At 47.1% G+C, this 26,109-nt stretch overlaps 1 protein-coding gene across 3 annotated transcripts in view; it reads right to left on the reverse strand.

Moving 5' to 3' along the window:
- Nucleotides 1-1,144: 1,144 nt before the first annotated feature.
- CLDN10 (claudin 10) overlaps nucleotides 1,145-26,109 on the reverse strand; it is a 64,239-nt gene continuing 39,274 nt past the window's right edge. The window contains exons 1-5 of one of the 3 annotated variants that reach the window (XM_075727589.1): nucleotides 15,387-15,606; nucleotides 8,561-8,602; nucleotides 8,315-8,396; nucleotides 1,958-2,065; nucleotides 1,145-1,259 (exon numbers count right to left, since the gene is read on the reverse strand). In XM_075727589.1, the coding sequence (XP_075583704.1) occupies nucleotides 1,145-1,259; nucleotides 1,958-2,065; nucleotides 8,315-8,396; nucleotides 8,561-8,602; nucleotides 15,387-15,606 (567 nt within the window). Of the gene's footprint in view, nucleotides 1,260-1,957; nucleotides 2,066-8,314; nucleotides 8,397-8,560; nucleotides 8,723-15,386; nucleotides 15,607-26,109 lie in introns of those variants that run through there. The other 2 variants (XM_075727587.1, XM_075727590.1) reach the window with 2 other exon arrangements.

The raw sequence follows: 26,109 nt of genomic DNA on the forward strand, positions 1-26,109 counted from the left end.
AATTGGTTTAGTGGTGGACTTGTTAATATAAGGTTAATGGTTGGACTGGTTGATCTTAAAGGTCTTTTCCAACATAAACGATTCTATGATTCTAAAAAAAGCGCTGTTAAGTATTGCCTGCTTTTATTTGGTCAGTCCTTCAGGAATGTCATTGGCAGAGCAGGCCAGCTGGTATTGCCTGGGGTTTTTCCTTCCCTTTTGTAACCCAGTGGCCTGGAGCCATTCTGGAGCCAAAGGTGTCCCGGCCCCCTGCCCAGCAGGATGGAACGAAAGCAACCTCCTGGAAGTGACTTGTCCTCAGCAGGGCTGAGCGCTGAGGCAGGGCAGGAGCCCAGCGGCACAAAGCAAATCCAGAACATAGGAACTGTCTCCAAGCCTTGTCTTGCCCACCACAAAACTCCCCAAAGGCGGCAGCCTCAACTTTTTCTCTCCCTGCCATGCACACAAATGCTCACGATCACGCATGTATTCTTCTTCTCATGCACACGTTCTTCTTAGGCCTCTCTAGTGACTGTCTTCATAACAACTGGCCCTGATTCTTTTCAGTACCTGCTCCTGCCTCCCGAAATCCCATACTTACTTACACTTTACCCAGTCTCTTCCTCGTCTTATTCCTATGGCACCAAATTGACCAAGTTGCACGTTCATCCATCGCGGCAATGTGATAAGGCGGTAAGAGCCTGCTGGTTCCCACTGACTCACTGTCTGGTGCTGCACTTACGATGTGCTCTGCAATTCCGACTTCACTGCTAATCAGTGGTGAGATATTTTACATATTAACCTGCACAGAGTATGGCTGTTTTCTCCAGTACTGAACCCATTTCAGAAACGGTTGCAGTGATGCACCGCAGTCAGTATGATGTGTGTGATGCCATTCCCATAAGCAACTGACATACTGAGTTGGTAAATACCCCATTTATTTTTTTTCAAGAAAGCAACATCAGCTCATGATTCCCAGGTATAAACTTCACAATACCAACATCAATCTTAAAATATTATATAATAAAATTTACATCAATACGTAAAAAGCTGCAAGTTAATGTTTTAAAAATTCATTGTCTTAGTGATAATTACATTGGGGTTGGGGGGAAATCACTCTGCATGAAACGTACATTAAAACGCTTTGAATCTTCCAACAGTACAATTAAACATAAGCATTCTTGTCAAAGTGCTTTGGTGGGGTTTTGTCTGGGACGCTGTTGTGGACCTTTGTACGAGAAGACATCACAGATGTGGCTCCATTATATGCATACCCCCTCCTGAAAAGAAAAGAGAATCAACCATTTACAGCTCATCCTACAGCCAGGTAACTTCTCTGTATCCAAGCGTTATGGCAATATAAAACTAGAAGAAATGTATAGGAGTGTACCTACAAATTTCAGGGGGTACACACACCTTCCTTGCCTCTGTGGTCTCATTCTCATTTGACATTTCCCCTCCAGCATCTCTCTTTGCAATTCACTTTTATATAAACTTGTATCCCTTGTTTACAGCCAAGTAAATTAGGGCCCAAACATGAAATATTGAGGCTGTGGCAGATCCTAGGTGAAGAGTCACTCCCTCCAGCTGTGCCTCTTCATTCTCGCCCCTCTTCTGCTGCTGGAGGTCCTACTGCCACCACCACGGTCCTTCACCTCTCTCACTTTTGATCTGATGATTTGTGATTAAACAAACTTGTCTGTTCACATCTGTAAGGTGACTTGACCACTTTTCCTACATCAGTGAACGCATTTTTTTTCCGGCTGTAGTAAAATTATCAAGTATATATAACACAAGTATTTGTTCTGAGTCAACAGCTTTTCTTAATTACATGAATGATGGAGAGAGCATTATCCTTAAATCCCATTGTTTCCCTTCATCCACACAATCCTTTTCTGAGTCTCACTACAAAGTGTTTTGGAAAAGTAATCAAGCCACATACATACAGTGGGTACAATAAGTACAACTTGTGTTTTACCTTGGAGAATTACTGTTTTCAGCTATTGAGAAGCAGAATATACTGCCACCAATTATACAGAGTGAAGCTCCAGCCCATCCAATGAACAAAGCTGCTCCTAGTTCATACCTACAGGAAGTTAATAAATGGGTTTAACAAAAGAAAGCATGGATTTAACAGTTTTTCAGAATAAAAGAACTAAATTTTATTTTTTCCTGAATAACTTGCCATTGACACGTTATATCGCAAAATCAGCAGCTCTGCCGTTCACCCGTGTTCTTTTCATTATTTCCCTCTAACTCAGGAGGCAAACTCCGTCCCTGCGGTACGCTTGGGCTATGCGTATCTCCCCACGCAGCCAGCCAGGGTGCCTGGCTTTTCCACATCTCCTCCTGGATTGCTTGGCTGCAGGGTTACATGATTCTTTGACCCATTTACAGCACATGGCTCCTATCCCCGTGGACCATTTTGGGTTTGTTCCCGCTGGCTCCCAAGCTGGACCGGGGCTTTCACTGAGCTGGTGACTAGAGCTGCTGCCGACAACTCTCCTTAACTCTCCCCTTGGGCTCTCGGGATCTCCCTCCCTAGCCACACTCCAGCCTGCTTAAAACACGAGGTTTTTATACGTGTATATATAATATGCATACGCAATACCTATACACACATACGCAATGTATGCATATACGTATACAGATGTATCTGATACATGCATATACAGATATGCACATACATGTGTGCAGATGCACGTGTGCATGCACGCACAGGTGCACGTGCTGGCAACTTTCTGCTTCTCTAGTCCCTGTGGCTGGATTCAGGCTGGGAGACGCCGCTCCCCTCCGAGCCCCTGGGCACGGCTCCGGGTCACCACCAACAGTCCCCTCTGCCACCCGGGGCAGCCACCACGTGTTTGCAGCCAGAAACTGCTCAGTTTGACTCCGAGAGGAGATGGTGCTGCTTCAGGAGCGTTATCACACGGGGGCAAGTCCAAGCCTCTAAAGCAACAGTGGTACCTGAAGGAAAAGAAGGGCATGGGGAAGACATTCTTTTCCTCCCGCTGCTCGAGCTCGGCGCCCATAACCTGAGCTCTGGAGCTTCAAGACGAGCAGCAAGCCATGGCTACCACTTGTCTGCTCCATTCACCAGCTCTCTGCCCGAGGTACCGCTCTTTGAAACACTTTCAGGATGACCCACGTTAGACCGCAGGCCCAACAGTCTCCAGAGTCCCTCCTATTCCTCACTATTTAGCACAGACTGGGTGTCTCTTGCTCCTTCTGCTCTGCTCCAGTTCCTCCTTGAAGAAACCTTTACCTCTTCCTGAATCCCAGAATCCTGCGCTGAAAACACAGGCCCCTGTCCCCCATCCAGCCACAGTTACTGGTCAGGGGGCTGTGCTGTTCAAGCCTTTGATAGTAAGTTTGTTCATTTATTGTAAACTCTGCTGAGGCAGCCGAACGAAAGCCTCTGCTTGACAGCCTGCCTGAACAACAGGAAGACTGCGCAGTTGCATGCTTTTCAGCTAGTTCTGAACATTTCCATGTGAACACATCCTAATTTAACATTAGCTGAAATACGTAACTGAAAACGCCCGTTAAGCTGTTCTACAAAACTTGTATCTTTACAAAGATGACACTGCGGAAACACTCAAAAATTGCCTGTGAGCCCAGACACCCAGAAAATTATATAGCAACTTCTATAATAGGTCACACAAGGGTGAACACTGGTTGGAGAACAACAAAAAAAAAAAAAAAAAAAAAAAAAGAAAAATCACATTTCCATGTTTTCTTGAGATTCTAACCAGAGGTAAAGCATGGACTTAAAAAAAAAAGTCACACAGGGAGAAAAAGCCACACTTAGGATATCAGTGCTAGATGATGTGGACACCCAGGTTCAAGTCATTTCTGAGTCAGGGACTTGCTGCCAAAAAGAGATGGAGCCACTGGAGCTCAGAGGTAGGACACTTCGTGAGGGCTTGCACCTGACTCCTCATGGCCCTGCTAGTGCTCCAACTTCTAGGCTTCTTTTTCATTTTCTGTTCACATATCTAAGCAGAGTTTTTATTTATCATCCCTTGTTAAAAAAGGATCAGATTCCTCCAAACATTCTCCATACCCAGTGTGGGATTTAGGCATCCAATCCCCAAATTAAACTGCTGGAAACCATCGCTCAGCTGCCTTTCACCCTGCAAAACTCTACGCCCAGCTCCGTTTGACTTAAAAATCTGCGAAGCGTGTAAAGCTTTAATTCTAACTATGCTCCCATTTCCAACCATGTGCTACAGTTTTCACAAGACTTGAGCAGATTTCTGTCTGTTCAAGGACTGGGGGTTCTCTGATTAGCAGCAGATATCTACATCAGAGCTCATCACCTAGGATCCCGTTGTAGTCAACACGCAAGAAATACACACAAAGTAGGCTTCTAAAACACCCTCAAGGCACCTCTTTCAACGAGCTGTAAAGGCATATCAAAGTGACTAACTCCAATGTGAGGTCAGCCCCATCCTGGGGATCCCTCCATCCCGCAGGTACTGCCAGAGCACACCTAAGGTACACGGACCAGGGTCAGGCTCCCCACAAAAGCCAGCGCAGACCACCACGGTGCTGCAGGACACAGCTGGACCAAGACCCAGGACGGCTGTTGCTGTAACAACTTACTCGTCAAGACCATTTGCCTAGAAAGTGGGAAACACAAGTTCATTTCCACATTTCCACCTAACAACATTAAACAGTTGGCCAGAGGCTAATGTGACAGAGATAAGGAGACCAATTACCATCTCCCCTCCTGAAGCTCTTCAGTTGTACAGGAAAGAAATCAAGATTACATTGAGTTTAATTGGGTAGAAAAGGGTTACCTGACTCTTGCCTGCTAGTTGGGAAAGAAGACATTGGGTCCGGCCTTTGTTCTTGGGATTGTTTGTACTTTTTAAGCAACATTTGTTACTATAACATGTATAAACAGATTGCATATATGCACCCTTCTTGGGTGACTGCCACACCGCTAGGTTAATGAGTTGCAGAGCTGGCCTAATTGGTCTTTCCTCCACATCTCTAAACAGACAAAAAAACCTTTCTGATTTACACTGGTGCTTATGAGGAAAACTTCAAATTTTCAATTGCATATCAGCCTGTGTATGGCTTCCTGGCTTTTATCCAATCCATCTTTTCAGCATTTAAGAAGCCAACCATAACCTCCATCAAAATCCAGTATGTAAAAAAACCTTACCATATGAAAAAACACTTACATACATTGATACCTCCAGAAAAAAAAAGAAAAAAAAAAAGGAGATAGGCTTTCTTAGAAGAAATTTCTGCACTTGCTGTTTTTCCCTTTCCTCTTTATCATTAAAATCTTTGCAGGAAACACACTCTTCTGTTCTTACAATTCTTGGTTGCAAGAACCAAAGCAGCCGCTCTCCGAAGCGTGTGCTTCAGCATATCCACTGTCTCCGGTCAGTGAAATCAATCTGATTAGAGATCGCTGGCAGCTCAGCAGGGAGTGGGACATTGATGAAGAGGCTTAGAGCTGGTGATCATTGAGGACTACGAGAATTCAACTGCAGAGAACTGAAAGCCACCTTCAGCTACACTGACCAAGCAGGCTAAAAGCAGAGTTTTTGCTGTAATCCAGTAAGAGAGGCAGAATTCAGTGAAAGAAAGAAAGTACAATATCAGTATAGAAGAAAAACATTCTAGTTGTTACGTACATTAGGACCACGAAGTAAACTTCCAAGCAAACCAGTGGAAGCTTCATTAGCCAGCTAGATGTCGGCATATGTAAAGGAGAGACCTACCTACCTACCGAATCAGCACAACTACCCAAGGGAAATACGCATTTTGAATGTCTAATTCTTATGATTCTTGGAAAATGAAAAATAGATTCAAATATAACAGCAGGACAGTGGAAAGAGGGCCTGTGTGAACTCTGCATAATCCATTCAGAGACAAGAAAGCTGAAGGGAAACAATTCTCCATAAAAGAGAAAAGGAAGTTAGTCAGATAATTTGGATACACTAACCCTGTTCATCAGTGAGAATGATCATGATTATGGAGTTCAAACTGCAGCAAAGGACAAAAAGGATAAAGACTGTAAGAGGGTTTTTTTTAATTAAAGTAGTAAAGTGACAAAATAGTTTCCGAAGAGAAGCTGTGGGACCAACATTAGCAAGACAGCAAAACAGAAGCACAGATTTTCCCCTATTACAGATGTCTGAAGAAAAATGAAATCCATCTTGGCTGCAAGCACCAAGGCATCCCGTGCTGTCCCCAAGACTCTGCGTGTGTTATTATGTAGGGTCAAGCAATTCCTTTGCAGCTGTTTTAAACTGGCAATGCAAACTATCGCATTGGGACATGAAGTCCAGCCTAAGATTTCTTTCTAAGTAAGGTGGGTTCTAGGGTGTCCCCATGGTGCCTGCCATTCCTCAGTTTGGTACATAATTCAAACCAGAAGTCTCCTGGCCAACAGCTTTAGGCAGGTCTCTGGTTCCTCCTGCACCCATACATAGCCAGGGTGCCTCTTCCAAATGCAGAAGGCTGAAGGGAAATTCTGATGGCCGAGATGATGCTAACATCTCGTGGTGTTTGTTTTCCACTAACAGCATCTCAAGCCTGTCTTTGACACCACCAGAATAAATTCAGGAGAGAAATGTGCAGTAAAAGGTGAAAGACTGAAACCCAAAGCAGCACCCTCTCTCAGTGAAGAGCCAATGCCAAATTTCCAGAATATACCAGCAAAGCGTATTACATGCTTCTGCCATACATATTAAAGTAAGAGTTCACGGACGGCAACAAAATACATTACTCCAACGTATTTTACATTGGTTGAGAGAGAAAAGAGTCGAACGCCAGCGTTAGCTTCAGCTGATGCAAGGTCATTGCATGAGCTACATACACCGTGCCAACTCAAAATACAACTTCCGGCTTTCCTCTCTGCCTTGATCTTTGCAGTCGTGATTATGTGTCCCCACAGCTGAGCTACGCTGGTTGTTCAGGAAAAAGGTAATTTCTGCAGAGGATGTTTTAGTACCTCTATTTTGAGATTTAAACTGGATTTCTCATTCCCTCGCAGTAAAACTCCACTGTGAGGTCTGCCTGCTCTTTTGCAGCAGAAGAGTGTAGGAATACAGCGTAGGAAAGGGACTTCTGGCAACAACCATGGTATTTTTCACTAGGAACAGTAAGCCTGATGAATAATTAACTTCTGGCTATATAGCCAGGCTCCATTTTCTTCACAGCACCTCACATCCTTGTTTCTTTTGGAGGCCTTTGGATCCTGTCCTCACCGTCCAAACAAGCAGAAACTATAGCAGAATTATGGAGGAAACTAATATGAACCTGTTTTCAAGACAGGAGAAGCAGTGTCAGCCCTACCACAGCCCTACCACATACGTGGATGCAGTTAATGTTATTTATTCAGACTATTTTCTTTCTATCAAGGAGAAATGGAAAGGCTCAGGGTTCCTTACTGAGCCCTTTCTTGGGTCTCAGGGAAATTTGTACCTGATGCTTGACTTATTCTGGAATCACCACCAAGAAAACTTTGAAATTCTTGTCTTTAAAGATAGCTTTATGTAAGAAGCCAAAACAAGAAAGTCCATGATGGTATAATTTACAGCCAATGTTTTCAGACTTGGTGGATGTGAACCCAAAATCCAAGCACTGGTTTGTGAATTGCTGCCTTCGTAGGTCATGAGAACTTGCACAGCTCTAAAGGGAGTCTTTAGGGATGCTTCTTTATTTCTGGTATGGATCCTGCAATTCTATAAACACTCAGTCCCTTAAATTTAATTACACATATAGCCAAAGGGTTTATGTTAGTGCTTATATGATCACGGGTTACGATAAGGTTTGTGATCCAAATTTCAGTCATCTGGATTTGAAAATCACTCAGCAAAAAGTCCACAGAGCCTGCAGAAACCTCTCTTCAAGAGGAGTCAAGATTGCGCAGTGCTCGACAACTTTATGGAAACCACCTTCTATCAAAAGCTTAAGGAAATAATTTTCTTCCTTTCCTATCGAATGATGCGCCTAATTGAGCGCTTCTGTCTTGTGCAATCCTTTTGCTTCATCTCTGACATAAACACAAGCTCACTCCTGCTTATCCCCATTCGCTCTGCGGCAAGCGGGGCAGAACCCTGCCGAGCTGCAATAAGCCTGGGCACAAAGATTACAGAGCAATCACTGTACGGGAAGGTGTTTGTTCATTAAATTTAAGCTCACGGTTACTACAGTTGGAAAATATGATTAAATAAAACTGCAGGCCACTCTCCTTCTCTGCCCAAGAGGAGAAGCACCTGCTCTCTGTCTAAATGGGCTCTGGTGCACAGTTTGAAACTTAAGGTCTACTTCTTTGAAAGATTTATGGGTATAGGAAAGTACTTACTTTTGTGCAACAAAAGAAGGATCAAAGAACTCAGACGTGATCCTGTTTGCATACAGGGAACAACTAGTCATAGAGCACAACCCTGAAAAGCATAAGACAAACCATTCAGTGGAGCCAGCAGAAGAGCTTTGGGCGTGACCCTGAAGCCAATGAAGTCATGGAGAATTGCGCGTGGATTTCTGCAGAAAAGAAGCAGCTCTGGTATGACTTCAAATACCCAAACTTAAAGAAATAAGGCATATTTACCAGAGAGTATGAAAATCAGTCCAGCTAAACAAGCTATTTTTGCTTTAGTCTGATCGGAGCCTCCGACTTTTGTACACTTCATCCCAACCAGTCCAAAAACGGCACCGAAGAAGCCCAGGCAGACGGCGGAGATCATCAGTCCTCTGCAGGCTTGGATGTAACCTGCGGTGAGAAAGAGCACGGCTAATGTGAGAACTGGGACCACAACGGGTTTCGCTGCAGCTCCTCTCCCTCTGCGCAGCGTCAGGCATTCACTATTGCAAACCACATCGGACCTTGGCTGGAGTAATGTCACCTTACCATTGAGTGCACTCTCCTAGGTGATGTATGCCCTTCAGAGGGCATCATCACCTCAGCCCAGCTCATAAGAAACATACTATGGTATTCAGGGCTGCAAAAAATAATCTCGTGGCATTGGGTACAGTGTCTGCAAGAGGTTGTACCCATGAGGTTTTGAAAAGCAACTCCACCTGGTTGGCACGGCGGCCGTCACAGGTTGCGGAGCCACGCGGTGCACACAAAGCAAGTCTTAGGTGCCAGTCTTGCGGTGCATGTGTGGTGCGGATGCAATCCGACTGGCAGCACTGGCCCTGGCTGCAGCCCTGGGCCTGCCTGGACATGCCACCGATTTGAGTCGGATCCACGGCGGCCCTCATTCTGCAGGGAAGTCAAACGTGCTCAGCTTCATGGACAGCAGTAACCCTTTGAGATAAAGCAAACTACTGCCGTACTTAAGCCTGGAGAAATGTGGCTGGCTTCAACCACACACAATTTTGCTGTGCTGGCTGAGACTGCTCTGAGCTGGACCTCCCAGGGGCAGAGCCTTTCAGCAGGACAACGGGTTGCTTGGCCTCTTCTCCCTTCGGAGAATATCTTGTAATTGAAAGACTGGATAATCTCATATCACTGTTTACAGGGGGGAACACTGCAATCTTACACAGCTGAATAACCATCACAAGATGTTTTTCTTCATAACCTGTTGTTACATCTCATTTAAAATGAAAATGTACTTCCACTATTAGGGTATTCATTCATTTTGCTTTGATCTCCAGTGGGTGGAAACATTGAGAGCTAAACCATGTTTTTATTGCCTATTACACCAAATATTACGTAATAACAAATAAACCAAAAAAACACCCCTGCATAAAAGTCTTTAGTATATAGGAAATTACTATATTAAAACAGGAACTAGAGGACATCTAATGAAAACAGAAAGCAGCAGATTCAAAACAAAAAGTGCGCTTGTCCATATAACTAAGTTGCAGAACTCCTTTCCGCAGGGTATGTGGATGCTAAAGGTTTACAGAGATTCAAAAAGACACGGGATACATTCATTAAAGAGAAATCTGGCTGGCTGGCAGGTCCCTGAGCTGCAGATGGCTATCACCGATGCTTGGCTGCCTTCCACTCTCCTTACTGCCATCCACTTTGGCCGCTGCTGGAGGCATATCAGCTCCAGGATGACTGCTCTGTGTTTGAACACTATTTTTGAAAAACCCATTGATTCACAGCTTTGAGCAACAAGCGGCACAGACGCAGCAATTTGTACCAGGTAACACCCCATTTTATCAGTCCTACTGAATTTAGGTGCTGTGCTGCACGTCCGTGAACACAACCTACTGCCATTTATCTACATCTGTTGGCATACATATAGACTTCTTCAGTTTGCAACACGCTTCCATAGCCCATCTGCTAAAGAAATGCAGAGTCAATGAAACAACTGCAGCTGTCGTACACCTCTCATGTTGGAATATAAGAGAGAGGGTGTCATTTGTGCCTGTTGAAGTGTCTATCGTTATAATCAGGTATGTTAAGTCTGAACTATAAGGTAGAATTCTGTGGCAGAAGGATGAGCCACCCTCTCAAGAAACCTCCTTTTCTCCATTTGTGGTAACTGGAGCGGAGAGCCTAGGGTGACTCACAGCGAACAGCCAGATTGCGGTTACCTAAAATCAGGCAAGATGACCACCCTTCTCATCCAACTGGACGGCATAAAATTTCCTCAACAGTGACATAAAACCGTACTCCCAAACAGTTCAGTGCAAACTCGGGTGATAGGTACTCCTCTGCTTTTGAGCCAAATCCCCTGTTCTTACTCCTTTTTCTTCACTCGGGCAAAACCCAAGGGATGTCAGTAGGAAAAGGGCTTTATGAAGATTTCAAAAGGTGGTTCTTAGTTTATAAAACCCAAGTCTGAAGAAAGCAGACTTGCTTTGTTAATTTTTGCCATAGGCATGGAAAAGTTGGCTTTTACTACTTTCGATGGTGTGTAATGTATTTCTTGTAGCACACGGGTAAAGCGGGAGATGAAGACTGGCAAGGAAGCTATTATTTTTGACAGGTCCAATTTATTGACACTGTTAGTAGCTAATTGACACATTAAAGTGCTGAACCATGAACATATTTACCCAGAGGTCCTCTAAACTTTTATTTATGTCTGAAACTCCTAGGAGAAACAGTAAATATTCACCCCAACCAAAATAACCAACATATGCTAGGAACCACACGGCTGAAATTCAGCTGTTCCTGAAGGTCAATACACAGTTTTAGAATAGGCAGAGGGTAGTGAGACAGCAAGAAATAATTAACTCACTCACCCAGAAATCATTTTCAATTATAAACAGCATGAGCTGCAGGACTGCTCAGTTCTGCTGAATGAATAACCTTCCTCACTAAATATTTCACCAAATTGGGCAGGCCAGCCACAGCGGGACTTGTTTCCGTTCACCACGGCAATCATCCAACTGGCACACATTTTTAAAACAAAATAGATGAAAAAAAATTCACAATCTGAACCAGTAACATAGAAGAGCAGAAGACTCTGTTAGTCCCACTAGGTTGACTGGAGCACTAGGAAGCATGAAAGGGTAAAATCAACCTTTTCACCAAATCCCGCCTCCTGTTGCTCAGACCCTATGTTAAGACTATGTATAGCATTTGGCTGTAAAAGTAATTAAACTTTGTCTTTGCTTCCTAGAAAGCAAGAACATTACACTGCTTAACCAAGGCTTATAATGCAGAGAAGTGTAAGGAGGAGCTGCCTATTTCTTCCACTCAAGACCAAAGACTATCCCCTTTCCAAATATTTATTGTCTGTATTTGCACCAGCTCCTGTAGGAAGCTTGCCATGTACATGTTGACCACCCAAATGAAGCTCCCAAGCAACAGATAGCCGTACGTTTTACACGGACAAGCAGACAAACGTGCATTACTCATAAAGTCATGTTTAGCAGCATTCCAAGAGAAACCGATTTCAAGGTGTTTTTTTTTTTTTTTTTAAACAAATGTGTTTTGTCCTGCATTCAAATTAATCTTGTTAGACCTTCATCTTTCTTGCCTCACTGCTCTCACGCTTGTCTCTCATGCTCACAAAGAGTTAGGAGGAATTCATATATTCATATCAGATGACACTCAGAAAAAAACCATATGCAAAATTCTGGGGATTGTCACTTTCACAATAAGTGCCTCTGGTGGCATCTTGCAGTCTGCATCACGTGAAGTATAAGAGGTTGCCTTACAGATACAGCGCAGATTCCTTCTAAAAGTACACACCCATTGCTTTGTCTGCTTTTCTAAGCTCTAACACCCTCTTTTAGCTCAGAAGTGAATTTTTGTTCAGCTCTGTTCTTGCATAAGGTCATCAGATCCACTGGTGGAAACACAGTAACTGATACGTCCTCTTTAGGGAAGGTAGTTTCATCACTAAGTTTCCACCTATGACCAGTAGCGCACAAAAGTAAACGCAAAATGATTGCAAGTCCCACAGACAGCAAGAACAGTTTTGCTTGCATACAGAGTGTGGGGCTGAGCCCTTTAACGAGGGCTGGCCAAACTCATTTCTTGTACAGGAATGCATAAAGGTGGAAGGGCATCATGCAATTTTCTCTGGCGGCCGCTCGTTTGGAGCGATGGCCTGAAAGCCATCGGGGCAGCTCCACTGCTGTGCCACCCTACGGCAATCCGGGGGCACGGTCCAAGACCACTCCATGATGCAAACCAAAACAAGGGTAACAAGGAACCATCTCCAGATAACTCCTGACCCAAACTATGACATTGCTTCTGAAGAAGGAAGGACTTCTGCACCCCACAGGAGTGCCCCAGCAACCAGCATGGTGATACCCCAATTTCTTACCCCTTTGTTTTGCCTCTGATCCTCTGGTGGACCTGAGCGGTCTCTCCAGACAAGAAGTGCGGCAAAACTCAAGACGTCTCCAATTTGACAAAAAGATATTTCCATAGAATAGGAACTGCTCTGCGAGGCAAATTCTCTCCCTTTCAGTGAGGAAGGAGTGGACTGCAGCCACCTTTCCCTGGGACAACAAAACAAGTTCTAATAATTTCCCAGTCCTGCCCTACCGTTTTGAGGAGAGCAACAGGTTATCCCTACATGTATCTTGACAGGGTTACTTCTTCGGCTCACAACCACTTCAGGGAAAATGGGAAGCCAGATCTGCCCTTTTTTGTGTCTTCTGAGTCCCCCACCTGAGGATGGAGCGAGGAAGTTCCCATGTTCCCCGTCACAGGGAATGGGATCCGGCTCAGCCACATAAGCCTGTGCAAAGAGGAAGGGAGAGGCTACTTGAAGGCCAAAGCAGATTCAGCTTCATGCTGACATACAAATCCTTCTAAGCTATGCATGACCCACTGCAACCCCCAAGCACGCTCCTGCACCGGGGAAGGGTTCGGGCAAAAGGGGCGACGTACCCACCCACCGTCAGAGGCGGTAACAGGCTCCCAGCAGAGCCCGTAACCGCTAGCAGGGGAGCCTGGGCTAGGCTAGCTACCAAAAGCACCTCTGGTTGTGGTGGCTGCCCCTCTGCCCTGTCCCAGCTTGCCCGGCCTGTGCTGTGGGGGCGACGGCACTCTCCCTCCAGCCTGCCTTTCATCCACATCGCGCCTGGGCAGCGGGATCTGGCCCCACAGCATTTAGAGATGTTCTTGAGAAACACTGCGGCCAAGCTTCCTTCCACTACTGATAAACTGTCTGGCCAGAAGGATGGGATAAAGGCCCCTCCAGATGTGCATTTCGGATTTACTTCTGTCCAAAATGAGTCAGTGCTCGGACAGCTGTTTCACTGTGCAGCAGGCACCTCAGAAACTCATTCCTTGGGCAAGTGGAGCGTCCTACCCAATGCACAAGGCTTCCTAGACTTGAGTTTGGACAAAGGGGTGGTAAGGACTTTGCTGTCGCATTTCTTCTTCTTTCTGGAATTCTAAATGTTCCCAATTCTGCACACTTGCTTTGTGACTACGCTCTTCTTCTTCTGAAAACAGATTAACCCAGCACTAAAAGAACAGCTAAACAGTAGATTCGGTGGATGCGAAAGGTTACGCGCTGGTGATCACTCTGTGCCCACCCGCACACAGACCACGGCTCCTTGCCCAAGCCTGGAAGCCACATTCTCGGCTGCTACACTTGGCCGTAGGGTCACTGAGACCGGCGGAGTTAAGCCAGCTCTCCCACCCCTTCGGAAGAACCGGCAAACCCCTCTGCCACCACAGGGCTGGGTGAAAAGAAGGTCTGGGGAACGGTACTTCTCCATCCGAGGGAAGCTGCCTGCAATAGGGATGCTTAAGGGTTGCACGCGTTCCCTCTTTTTAGTATCTTGACCTCTTTTAGCCCTTTCTATGTACAGAGGTTAAAGGTTTTCTGATATTGGTATTAATTAACCTCAAGATAATATTAATCCCTGTTACGATAATATTAATCTCTGTTAGTGATTTGATTAACAGACTTTCTTTTCCTTTTAAACAAACCTTTCACACCAAAATCCACTCCCAGACTCCCGCGCAAAGGCAGCGTCTGGCCAGACCGTGGACAGCACACCTGATTTTTTGGGAGTATCAAAGCCACTGGGACCCTGTAGAGTTTATTCATTTATGACCATAAAAACCTAGAAAAGGTGCAATCATTTGAAAAAACTTTCCTCCCTTTCTTTACAGTCACTCCAGAGGCTACAAACCGATGCCAGCCGCGCTTCCCCTGTTTCTACCGGCCATAATCAGTGCGGATTTATCAACTAAGAGTTCAGTCGCAAAGATTTCCTGCAGTCACCCAGTTTCCCAGTAGGGCTTTCTTAAAGGGCAAAAATGTTTCCCCTGAACCGGGGAAGAAACGCAGCACCAGCTCAGTCTTTGGTGTCAGGCACTACAGCAAAACTCGCAGCTTCGCTTCAAAATAACACTGCCCTAAAACTAAGCTGAGCTATGCATCACTTTTGCATACCTTTGCATCCCTCACCGCCCCAAGCTTTTACACTGTCATTTATCAACGAAGCAATTACATCCAAGTTAATAACCGCTTAGCACAGAAAAGCCCAAAGGAACATTAATTAAAACAAAATGACGCAAAGGCTTGTTCTTCTCCACCGACCGTTGCACGGCTGGCAAAACCATAAAAAAGAGGAATGTCACGACAGGCGGAAAATAAATCGGCAAGAAAAATTTGCCTGCATTCTTCTTGTGTCAAATCCACACGCACGGAGTATTCCGATGGCGGGGCAAAGAAAAGAAAAAAAAAAAAAAAAAGAAGCAGGTAGCGACAGCGAGAAAGGCCAAAACGGGCACTTAGGCACCGAACGGAATCTAAATCGGCGGGTTTCGGGGGGCGAGAAACCCACTCCCACGGGTGCGCACCTGCCCACGAGCCCCCGTGGGAGCCGCCTCCGCCGGGGTCCCCGCCGACCCCCCCCAACTGCCCCCCAGCCCCGCCGAGGCACAGGGGCCGGCCCGGGGGGAGGGGGGGGAGCCCTGGAGCCCCCCGGCTTCCCGCATGCTGGTCTGGGGAGTGGGATGGGGTTGGGGTGGGGGTCGTGGGGGGCCTGACCGTCCAGCGCCAGCATGGATGGGAAGTCCTTGCAGTTGGAGACGCCGGTGGAGTCGGTCACGCAGGTCTTCCAGAGGTTGGCCCAGAAGGTGGCGGTGGTGATGACCGTGCCGTCGATGGTGGACACCTTCCAGTAGTCGGTGGGCAGCGTGGAGGAGACCAGCACCCAGCCCGAGATGGTCAGCAGGAAGGCGATGATCTCCGCCGACGTGCTCGCCATGGGCCCGGCGGCAGGCAGGCGGGCAGGCAGCGGGCAGGAGGGCAGGGAGGCGGCGGGCAGGAGGGCAGGGAGGCGGCGGGCAGGCAGGGAGGCAGCGGGCAGGAGGGCAGGGAAGCAGCGGGCAGGAGGGCAGGGAGGCAGCGGGCAGGAGGGCAGGGAGGCAGCGGGCAGGAGGGCAGGGAGGCAGCGGGCAGGAGGGCAGGGAGGCAGCGGGCAGCAGGCGGGCAGGAGGGCAGGGAGGCAGCGGGCAGGAGGGCAGGGAGGCAGCGGGCAGGAGGGCAGGGAGGCGGCGGGCAGGAGGGCAGGGAGGCAGCGGGCAGGAGGGCAGGGAGGCAGCGGGCAGCAGGCGGGCAGGAGGGCAGGGAGGCAGCGGGCAGGAGGGCAGGGAGGCGGCGGGCAGGCAGGGAGGCAGCGGGCAGGAGGGCAGGGAGGCAGCGGGCAGGAGGGCAGGGAGGCGGCGGGCAGGCAGGGAGGCAGCGGGCAGGAGGGCAGGGAGGCAGCGGGCAGGAGGGCAGGGAGGCAGCGGGCAGGAGGGCAGGGAGGCGGCGGGCAGGAGGGCAGGGAGGCAGCGGGCAGGAGGGCAGGGAGGCAGCGGGCAGCAGGCGGGCAGGAGGGCGGGCGGGCAGGCGGCGCGGAGCCGCGGCGGCGGCAGCCCGGGAGCGGCCGAGTCCCGGCGGCGGCGGGCGGAGCGGGGCGGCGGCGGCGGCGGCGGCCCCGGGCGGCGCAGCCCAATCAGCAGCGGGAGCTGCCGGTGCCCCCGGGGCCGCCCCCGCCCCGTCGGCCCCGCACCGCCTCCAGGGGGTCCCCCCCGGCCCCCGGGGCCGACCCCAGCCCTGCGGCGGGGCTTGGGGGGGGGGGGGGTGTGTGGTGTGAGCGGGCGTTCCCCGCGGTAGCCATAAAAGCCAGACCCGAAAATAAACAACCAGCCAGGCGCCCTGGAATTAGGCTGGAGTTTCTCCTTCCCCTGCAGGTGAGCGGTGCAGGGCACGGGAGAGAGTGGCAGCGACTCGGCAGGTGCCTCCTTAGCGTTTTCTCCGCGCTTTCAGGTGTGCATCTCTTGCTGCATGCAGGCACCCCCCCCCCCCCCCCCCCCCCAAAAAAAAAAAAAGCAGCCTTGCCAGGGGGGTAGTTCTGAGCAAGGCTTGTAGAACACAAGGGGTGCCGATCATTCCGAGCGCTCCACAGTCACGCACAGGAGGTAAGCTTTTGAAATACCTAGCAAGGTGTTTTTAATCCTCTGCATTTCAGCTGGCCTCCTGTTATTACCCGGCCACGGACGATACAGCTTTTAATAGCTGGTTTTGCAACGTGAGGTGATGAACTCGGGATTTTCTACCTCAGTCTTAATGCACTGGCATTCGAGCCTGCAGCTCACAGGTGTAAAGTTATCCACCGGCATCTCCTCTTGTTCGAAGCTGTTTACTTTCCACATCAATAGTATATTTGCCATTGATGTGGAAAGTACACTGCCGGTCTTTACTTTCCTCCTATTTATTTCAAAACTATTGTTACATTTTCTAAACCTTTTTGCCAGACGGGCAATCACTGGAGGATCAGAAGCCACATTTACATCATTATTCTTATGATGAATGCTCTTTGGTTTTGCTGTGTGACACAAACCCGGATGTAATCACCTTATAGACACTTAAAAAAAAAAAAAAGGAAAAAAACCCAGCTAGAGTTAGGTGTAGCCTTGGATGTGTGTCAGAGCTCAATGGGAATGGGCTGTTTGTTGATCTGTTAATACCCCAGTGGGATAAAATGGGGTTCGCAGCCATGTTCACTGATGCGGTGGCTCGCTGCCCGCTCTCTGCCTCCGTGGTACCCCCAAACTTGCAGGTGACGCTGCAGAGAGGCACTGGCAGGGAAGAGGGAGAGGGGAAAGCCGGCAGGAGGCTTGTTTGCACAGCAGCATTGGGCATGGAGTATGCTGCAGCTCCCGTTCAACCTCAACCTGTCCTCTCCCCTTCTCGGGAGGGAAAAGAGAAAGAGAAGTGAGCCAAAGGGTCTGGATGTTGGTGAGCCACACTCTGCTATGGTGTCAGGCTGTAGCCAGAGCTCACTTTGGGGCACAGAGAAGTGCTTCTGAGTCAAGGAACAGGGGCATGGTTGTAGAGCCAAGTCTCGTCTACATGACATTATGATCTATTTATTGTAGGGCGGGGCAGCAGAAAGGGAAAAAAAAAAAGTTTTTTTTTAATATTTTCTCCCGTTACAGCACGTTGAGGTCCTGCAGACTGGATTTCTTTTGGTGGTGGAAAGCTAGGCCAATCCAAGCAGCTATCAGCTGGGATCTAATCCAGTCTGAGGTAGGAGACTTGAGTCTAAGTCTGGGTCATTGTGTTTTTTTGACATGAGGAGCTCACCTGTTCTTTTGCTGGTAAAGCGGCTTTGGTTGGTGTAAAGCTTGTTGAATCCAGGGACTGGTGTGGGGACAAATTTTGGCTAGAGCCCATCAGAAGTTTTCAGTGTGCTGCCACGCTATAACCAGGAGGCTGGAGCGAGTGTTGAAGGATAGGAGCACAGCCTGGGGGCTTGTAGGTCTGAGTCTGAGCCCCAGGGAAGAAGAGGATGAGGAAGAGGAGCCTCCTTACAAGCATAGGCACCCCTTCCCAGAGGGGCTGTGGAAGGGGCAGGCTGGGTGGGTAACCCTGCTGAAGGTGGATAATGCTGCTGAACCTGCTGTGGGCCCTGGCCCTGATCTCCAAAAACTGATTCTGCTGCCCCAGACCACTGTGCTTTCAACAGAGCTGGACTTCGGCGGCGACGTGGCAGTGTGGATCCATGGCTTTCTGACAGGCGCCTATCTACTGCCAGGGTCTTCAGAGGGAGCCCACGCAGGTGGCTTAGGACAGATGAAGTTCATTCCAGCTCAGACCCACTCTGCCTGTCAGCAAGGACCCTTCAAGCAGGGCTAATTTATACATTCATTCCTTTGTAAACCCTGTCTTATCCCGCGTGATGTAAAGTGGCCTCAGCGTACATGAGAACAAGGCTCACTTCAGCTTCGGGGAAAGGCTCCTCTTTTCAACTCCTGACACTGCTGCTTCTGAGGATGTTTATGTTACCAGTCCAGTTGTTACCATCTTTCTCATTTAAAATCAAAGCAAGATGTTGAGCTTCTGATCTCATCTGTGGTGGTACACCAGAATGACAAAATGACATCATGCACCAAACCCGAAATGACATCATGCACAGCTGAGTATTCACCCCAGATTGAAGGGTAAAGGAAGTTGCAAGAGATACTCTTCCCCTGTGGCATTTTCTTTGTGTTGGCTGGGATCTGCAGGGATTAGACGCTGGAAAACATTCATCTGTGAGGCTGTGTTTCTCCCCTTACTACATTTTCAGCTTCTCTCTCTTGTGCAACTGCAAGTCCCTCTGTTGTGAGCTTAACTCGCATGTCTTCCACCTTCCAGTTTCCCAGAAAACAATGGTCCCTTTTCTCCCCGTTGCTGTGGTAGGAATTTAATATCCATATGAAGACATGCCTATAACTCCCTTCAACCTCTGTCTTCCTGCCACCATAGCTCTGGCTTTGGCTTTGCTTGCTTGGCTTTCTTAGCTATTTTTAACTTGTGTAGTAGAGTGAAAGACTTGGCTTTTGCTTTGTTTCTTGTTCCCATGTTTTGGGACAAGCTATGACTCGGGATTTTTTTTTTTTAAGTTCCTCAGACCACTGTGGGACTGATTCCTGTTCTTCTCTGTACATGAATTGATCAGAGCATTGCATCGACATAGTTTTGTGCCGGGTCATTTGAATGAGTGTAGATTTGTTCCCTTGCTCTGGGAGAGAAAGGTGCTCACACCTTTTTGTAAGAAAACCAACCCTTGTGGGGTTTTTTTTGGCAAGTCTCATTGGCTCTTAGGCATAAAAATGACATTTTGGGGGTAATTATTAGTAAGTGTTTAGACTAGACTATTTCAGTTGGGAGGGACCTACAATGATGACCAACTGCCTGACCAATTCAGGGCTGACCAAAAGTTAAAGCACGTTCTTAAGGGCATTGTCCAAATGCCCTTTAAACACTGACAGGCTTGGGGCATTGACCACCTCCCTAGGAAGCCTGTTCCAGTGTTTGACCACCCTCTCGGTAAAGAAATGCTTCCTAATGTCCAGTCTAAACCTCCCCTGATGCAGCTTTGAACCATTCCCACGCATCCTCCCACTGGATCCCAGGGAGAAGAGCTCAGCACCTCCCTTCCACTTCCCCTCCTCAGGGATATGTAGAGACCAATGAGGTCGCCCCTCAGCCTCCTTCTCTCCAAACCAGACAAGCCTATGAGGTCCTCATCTGCTCCTCACAGGACATGCCTTCCAGCCCTTTCACCAGCTTTGTTGCCCTCCTCTGGACACATTCAAGGCCCTTCACATCCTTCTTAAATTGTGGGGCCCAGAACTGCACGCAGTCCTCCAGGTGAGGCTGCACCAACGCTGAATATGGCGGGATAATCGCCTCTTTTGACCGGCTGCCTATGCTGTGTTTGACGCACCCCAGATGCGGTTTGCCCTGTCAGCCAGGGCACACTGCTGACTCATTGAGCCTGCAGTTGTCCAGCACCCCCAGATCTTTTTCTGCAGGGCTGCTCTCCAGCCACTCCTCTCCCAATTTATACTTGTACCCGGCGTTACTCCATCCCAGGTGCAGAATCTGGCATTTGGACTTGTTAAACTTCATCCCATTAATCAGCCTAATGCTCCACTCTGCCTAGATGCCTCTGCAAGGGCTCCTGTCCCTCAAGAGAGACAACAGCACTTCCCAGTTTGGTATCATCAGCAAATTTGCTAATGGTGCATTCAACTCCTGCATCCAGATTGTTGATGAATGTATTGAACAGAACTGGCCCCAGAACTGAGCCCTGAGGAACACCACTGGTGACTGGTTGCCAGCCAGATGTAGCCCCATTCACTGCAACCCTTTGAGCTCTGCCCTTCAGCCAGTTCTTCACCCAGCGCACTGTGAACCTGCTCACCCCACAGTTGGACAACTTCTCCAGAAGGATGCTGTGAGGGACAGTATCAAAAGCCTTACTAAAATCCAGAAAAACTACACCCACCGCCTTCCCTTCATCCACTAGGCAGGTGACCTTATCACGGAAGGATATCAAATTAGTTAAACAGGACCTTCCCTTTGTGAGCCCATGTTGACTGTGCCTGGTGATTGCACTATTCTTTAAATGCCTTTCAATAGTACCCAGTATAATCTTCTCCATAATTTTCCAGGAACTGAGGTTAGACAGGTCTGTAGCTTCCTGGGTCTTCCTTCACACTTTTCTTGTAAACTGGCATAACGTTGGCTAGCTTCCAGTCAGCAGGGACCTCCCCAGACTCCCAAGATTTTTAAGCTGCATATCTTTTACAAATCAGAATGGAATATTATTCAATAGCTGGATTTTTATAATGTACAAAAGTTTACGGTATTACTATGTACAGAAGAGTCTGCAGAAACTGTTTTGCTCTCAAGTCTGAAATACCGGATATTACTTTAGCTCTTGCAGGATCAAAATCACAAGCAATCGTTATTGCCTTCTAAGTTAAACACCGGATGACAACAGCATTTGTTCTGCAGCCAGGATAAGCAGGCTAGGGTCGTCATGCCTTTGTCCCGGAGTAATTTTTCTTGTAATTTTACCATGCATATGTTGGGCAACTTGAGACTCTCTCCTGGCTCTGCCGTGTTATGATTTCCAGTGTGCCTAGAGCACTTGTGCAAAAGAAAAAAAACCCAACTTTATTTTTCTAAGACTGAAGGACAACTTCCTTGTTTGCTAGGGTTTCCCTGAGAATTTGAATATTGAAAAGGTAGGGCAGACATGCGGGGAATATAGACAGGCTTGTAACAGCGTCATCACCTGGACAAGGTCAGGTCTGCTGTCAGCGATAGATCTGGGGAATACACCTCAAATTGACGTATGCATTACAGGAGATTAACACAACTGTAAAATGTGGGGGCTTGCACGGTGTTCTGCATTGTGCAGAACAAAAAAGTTTCACCTAAAAATGAGCAACCAGATCCTCTTCTCCAAAGGAGAGTAAACAAAGGAATGGTTTTGTATCGCCTAAAAAAAAAATCCATCAGAGTGGGAACATCAGTTAATAATCACCAGTCCTTGCTGGGGTCGCCATCGTTGGTTTTCTTAAGCTATCAGAAATGGAATTAAGTTACTGAACGTCTTTTGTAAACTGCCAGGACAAGAATGATTTTAAGCTATGCAGTTCATATATTATGTAACAAAAGTAAAAAATTAATAGGAAGTGACAACCCAGATCGGTTTAAAGGAGTGAAAAATTGCATTCCACGAGCCAATAAACTTTCCTCGCTCCCATTCTGTGCAGCGCGTTCAGACATTACAGACTTTGTTTCTTGACACCGAGATTAATGCATTATTTCTTTCTTTTTTTTTCAGCTCAGCTTAATTTTGTTGAAAAAAGCCTGTGTTGTTCCCTGAAAGTTTGTAATACAATGCTTTTAAAAATAGATATAACCTGTTTAACAAACTGAGCAGGAAATGTGAAGAAGTGCATCTCCTACTTTACTGGAGGTGCATTCCACCTGGCCAACAGCACAGGTGCAGCTCTTGGCGTTCAGAAGCTGCCTCCACATCAAATTCAGTTTTGCTAAACCCAGGTAGGTCACAGTGGAAAGGAGGGAAATTTTCAGACTGATTTTTTAGAACGTACAGCCCTCCGTAATGCCATTTAAAAAGCGTTTGCAAAATGAAAGAATACGGTATCTAATGGAATTTAAAAGGATGTAATCAATGTGGGAGGGAGGCAGATAAGCAAGTGTCTTTCCAAAGCGGCCAGTGTTCAGAAGCGATCCTGGCAGTGAGCCATAAAGATGAAGAGGTTGAGTCCTGACCGGTGGCTGAGCCGCAGGCCAGGGTTGAGACCTTGGTGTTCCCGGAGCGGGAACGCTTTCCCACCAAGCATGTCCTCTGCCCTCATGTGCCACAGCCGGTCTCTGCTGTTTCCTGAGCACTTGGTAGATCTGGGCATGAGGAATCTGTCATTTTTTACGGGCACCGGGATAGCTCCCAGTTGGAGGACTCAGAGAAGCTGGACCTGACCTTCTGGGAGGAGCACAGCAACAAGACAAGGGGCCTGAGCTGGAGCATGGGAAATTCCCAGTCGGCATTAAGAAAAAATTGTTTACCATGAGGATGGTCAAGCACTGGAGCAGGCTGCCCAGAGAGGCTGTGGGATCTCCCTCTGTGGAGGTGTTCGAGACTTAACTGGACACTGCCCTGAACAAGCCCATCTGATTAGATGTGTTTTGGGCTAGATGACCTCTGGAGGTCCGTTCTAACCTGAATTATTCTATTGCCCTATGATTTTGTTACCTCGCTGAAGCAAACTGAGTAGCACTGGGATGCATTTGGCTTATTACAGCTCTAAGTGGCACACCAATGCACTAATGATTACATGTTACATGTTATGCTCAGAACATGATTGCATGTGGTCCCTGCTACCCTGTTATTTAGCCCACATGCTGAAATCTTCTTTTCACAGATATGTGTCTTTCAGTTCATAACAGTGGTACATTTAACTACTTTTCCAGCTGTCTACAAATAAGAATTTTTCCAAAGGTCATCTTTTTTTTTTTTTTTTTTTTTTTTTTGAGGGTGCCTCTGGATATGCTAAAGAAAACCCAAAGTGAGGAGTATTTAAAGCCTTTAGCTCTGCCAGTGTAATACCCTTCCCGAGACAGCGGAGCGGGGATGAGGAGAAGAGAGTAGCTTCTGAAAAGAGGAACTCATTTCCCGAATGGATGCAAGGAGCAAAGCTGATAGGTGCGTGCTTCAGCTAAAGGGGGGTGGTACCAGCTGGAGGCAGCAGCGGAGCAGGTGACAGGGTGTGAGGTGGCTGGCGGGCACGGCAAAGGCCCTGGAGGAGGCAGAAATAAGCCATGGGAGATCATGGGCGAGGGGTGATAATTTACACCGTGCTCTTTGTACCCAGCCCTGCTTAGGTACCTCCTAGCCCTCAACACAAATGTGACCCAGTTTCCACCTGGGAGGAACCGGAGGCGGGTGAAGGTGAGGGTCTGCTTTATGCCTTCCCAGCAGTATCTCTATCTGCAAGGAAGCTCTGCCCCGTGCCCTCCTCCAGTTCCTCTCCCCGATTCCCACAGCAGCCCCATATTTACTCAGAAAAGGGTTGTATCACAAAGAGGGTGCTGTGGTTTACCATCTCTGGCCTCGCTGTTTATCAGGCACCAGTTGTCCTGGCCGGTGGCATAGAAAGATTTCGTTTAACCAGGAGCATGAAAACCACAACCTGGAGCAAAGCAGCTTCTGTAGCATGACTTAATCTGAAAGCAAATGGGCTGGGATCAAAAAAGGTCATGGTGACAAAGCAGAGTTAAAAGCTGACTTAGATCAACATGCGCAAGCAACTCAGAAACAAAGGGAATAAGGAAATAATATGTAACTTTTTTTTGATCAATACTGATTTGAAAAATTGATAAACTGAGGTTGAAGTTAATGTGCATTCAATCCATCAGTAATACTGCTTCTTTTGATCCTGCTGGTTTGATTTGGTTTCTGAAGTGGTGTGTGTATTTGAAATGGAAGTGATAGTCAGACTGATTTGACAGGAGTGGGCAAAACCCTCCAGCGAAAAGGGGGGCTGCCTGCAGAAGCAGAAGCTCTTGGATAAAGAGGACAGATTTAAAATATGATTTAAAGTCTCTGAACTTAAGGAACCACAAATAAAACTGACAATAATGAGATCTGAGGAGAAAAAAAAAAAACCAACTAAAAACATAGATGCCAATGGCAGCATGCATGTGCTGGGGGACATGGTCAGGTTCCCCCTGTCTTCCTGTCCTCTGAGAGCACTGCCTTGTCAAAAATCAAATGGATCAAATGTACTCAGAACCTTTTAGTGTACCAAGCGGTGCTTCGGTTCATTTTGTGTGCAATTTGTGTGCTGCACGGAGGCTTCCTATTCCTCAGTGCAGTGTCGTGCCCCCATGCTGGCTCTTAAGAAAACCATCTGCCAGTGTCTACTGCACACACTAAATGAAGCCGTATATTACCTAGGAGAAAATTAATTTGGACTGCTTACTTTTGCTGGGTCGCAGTCCAGAGTAGCCAGCAAGACATTCGCCAAGGGCAGGACACAATGTGCTCAGCCTGTTATGTTAATGTTTTCATGTTCCCATACTGAAAATACTTTTCTTTCATTACGTTGTGCAGTAGTTCTACCTTGCCATTGCCCTTGTAAAGAAATAAAGCGTTTTCCGCTGATAATAGAGGTTCAGGTATGCACCGTGTTTTTCTGTTTTCCTCTTTGTTCAAGTGTCTTTTCTTAGCTGACTCTTTGTTTCCGTGGCTCATTTAGATGTTCATTCTATTTTTTTCATTCATTTTAGCTGCAAGCCAGGTGAAGAAGGGCAGAATCACTTTTGAGAGTTTACCGTTAAAACTGTGTAAAGTCTTTTTTCATGTCAGAAATGCATTTCAGCTTTTTGAAAAGGAGAAATTCTTAAACAGTTTTTACTTAAGTCCAGTTTGTAAGGAAAGTTTGCGGCGCTGAATGATGCCTCGTGCACACAGTCAAGGTTTCTGATTTTGGTGGTAACGCTTTTATGTGGATTTAAATATTGCACTGCACTGTTTTTCAGTAAGCAAAGTTGTAACGTGGGAGAAAATGGGATAATGAAGCAATCTGTTTACTTCGTGCCAGCTCTGGGAAAATTTAGTTTCTTTTGTTTCCCCTTTCTTTCTGGTGTAGTTATCTTATGTGTTACATGTAGGCAGGAATCAGAAAACCTTCCAGCAGCAAATTCATAAATTTCAGACATCTCCATGTGACAAAGTAGTGGCTTCTGATTGTAAATTGCTTGACAAATACCAGCAAAATAAAAATGCCAGCAGATGCCAAACAGTGAGGTCGGAGACACCAGTGCTTATTGCAGTGACTACTCTTTGTTTTTCTATGGGATGGTGCACTATTGACAAAAATTACTTTTGGTGATATCTGAGGATTAAGGGTTTATTTGGAAAGATGGCCCAGAGCGTTTTTTTCATGTGGTATTCTGGGAAGTGTTAACTTTTCTATGTACATACGGGAAAAACCTGATTTGGTAAGAGAGAGTTAGGACATAACCCGGCACGCAAAAGCTATGGGTTTGCTGCATCCATTAAAGAACCTGACACAAATGTTAAAATTCAGCCAGAGGAAGTGTTTGTGTTATTGCTGGCTATACTGTTAATGCAAAATACTGTACTTTATTATGAAATGCAAAACATAATTGTGCATGAAATTCAATTCCCAGTCATAAATCCGGCCCTCCCCCCTCCAGTCCCATTAAATACAGGGCATCTCTGGAAGATGTGCAGATTTATGAGAGGAATTTTCTTGCCTGTAAAAGAAACCTAGAGGGACTGCCTTGGGCGTAGGCATCGGCTTATAGATGCCTGTGCGCAGGCTGGCCGGTGGCAGAGTGCGGTAGAGCCTTGCGGAGCTGCGGTCCTGTGCCAACCATTGTCCTC

Source organism: Pelecanus crispus, chromosome 1, assembly GCF_030463565.1.
Source record: "Pelecanus crispus isolate bPelCri1 chromosome 1, bPelCri1.pri, whole genome shotgun sequence".
Lineage (NCBI taxonomy): Eukaryota > Metazoa > Chordata > Aves > Pelecaniformes > Pelecanidae > Pelecanus > Pelecanus crispus.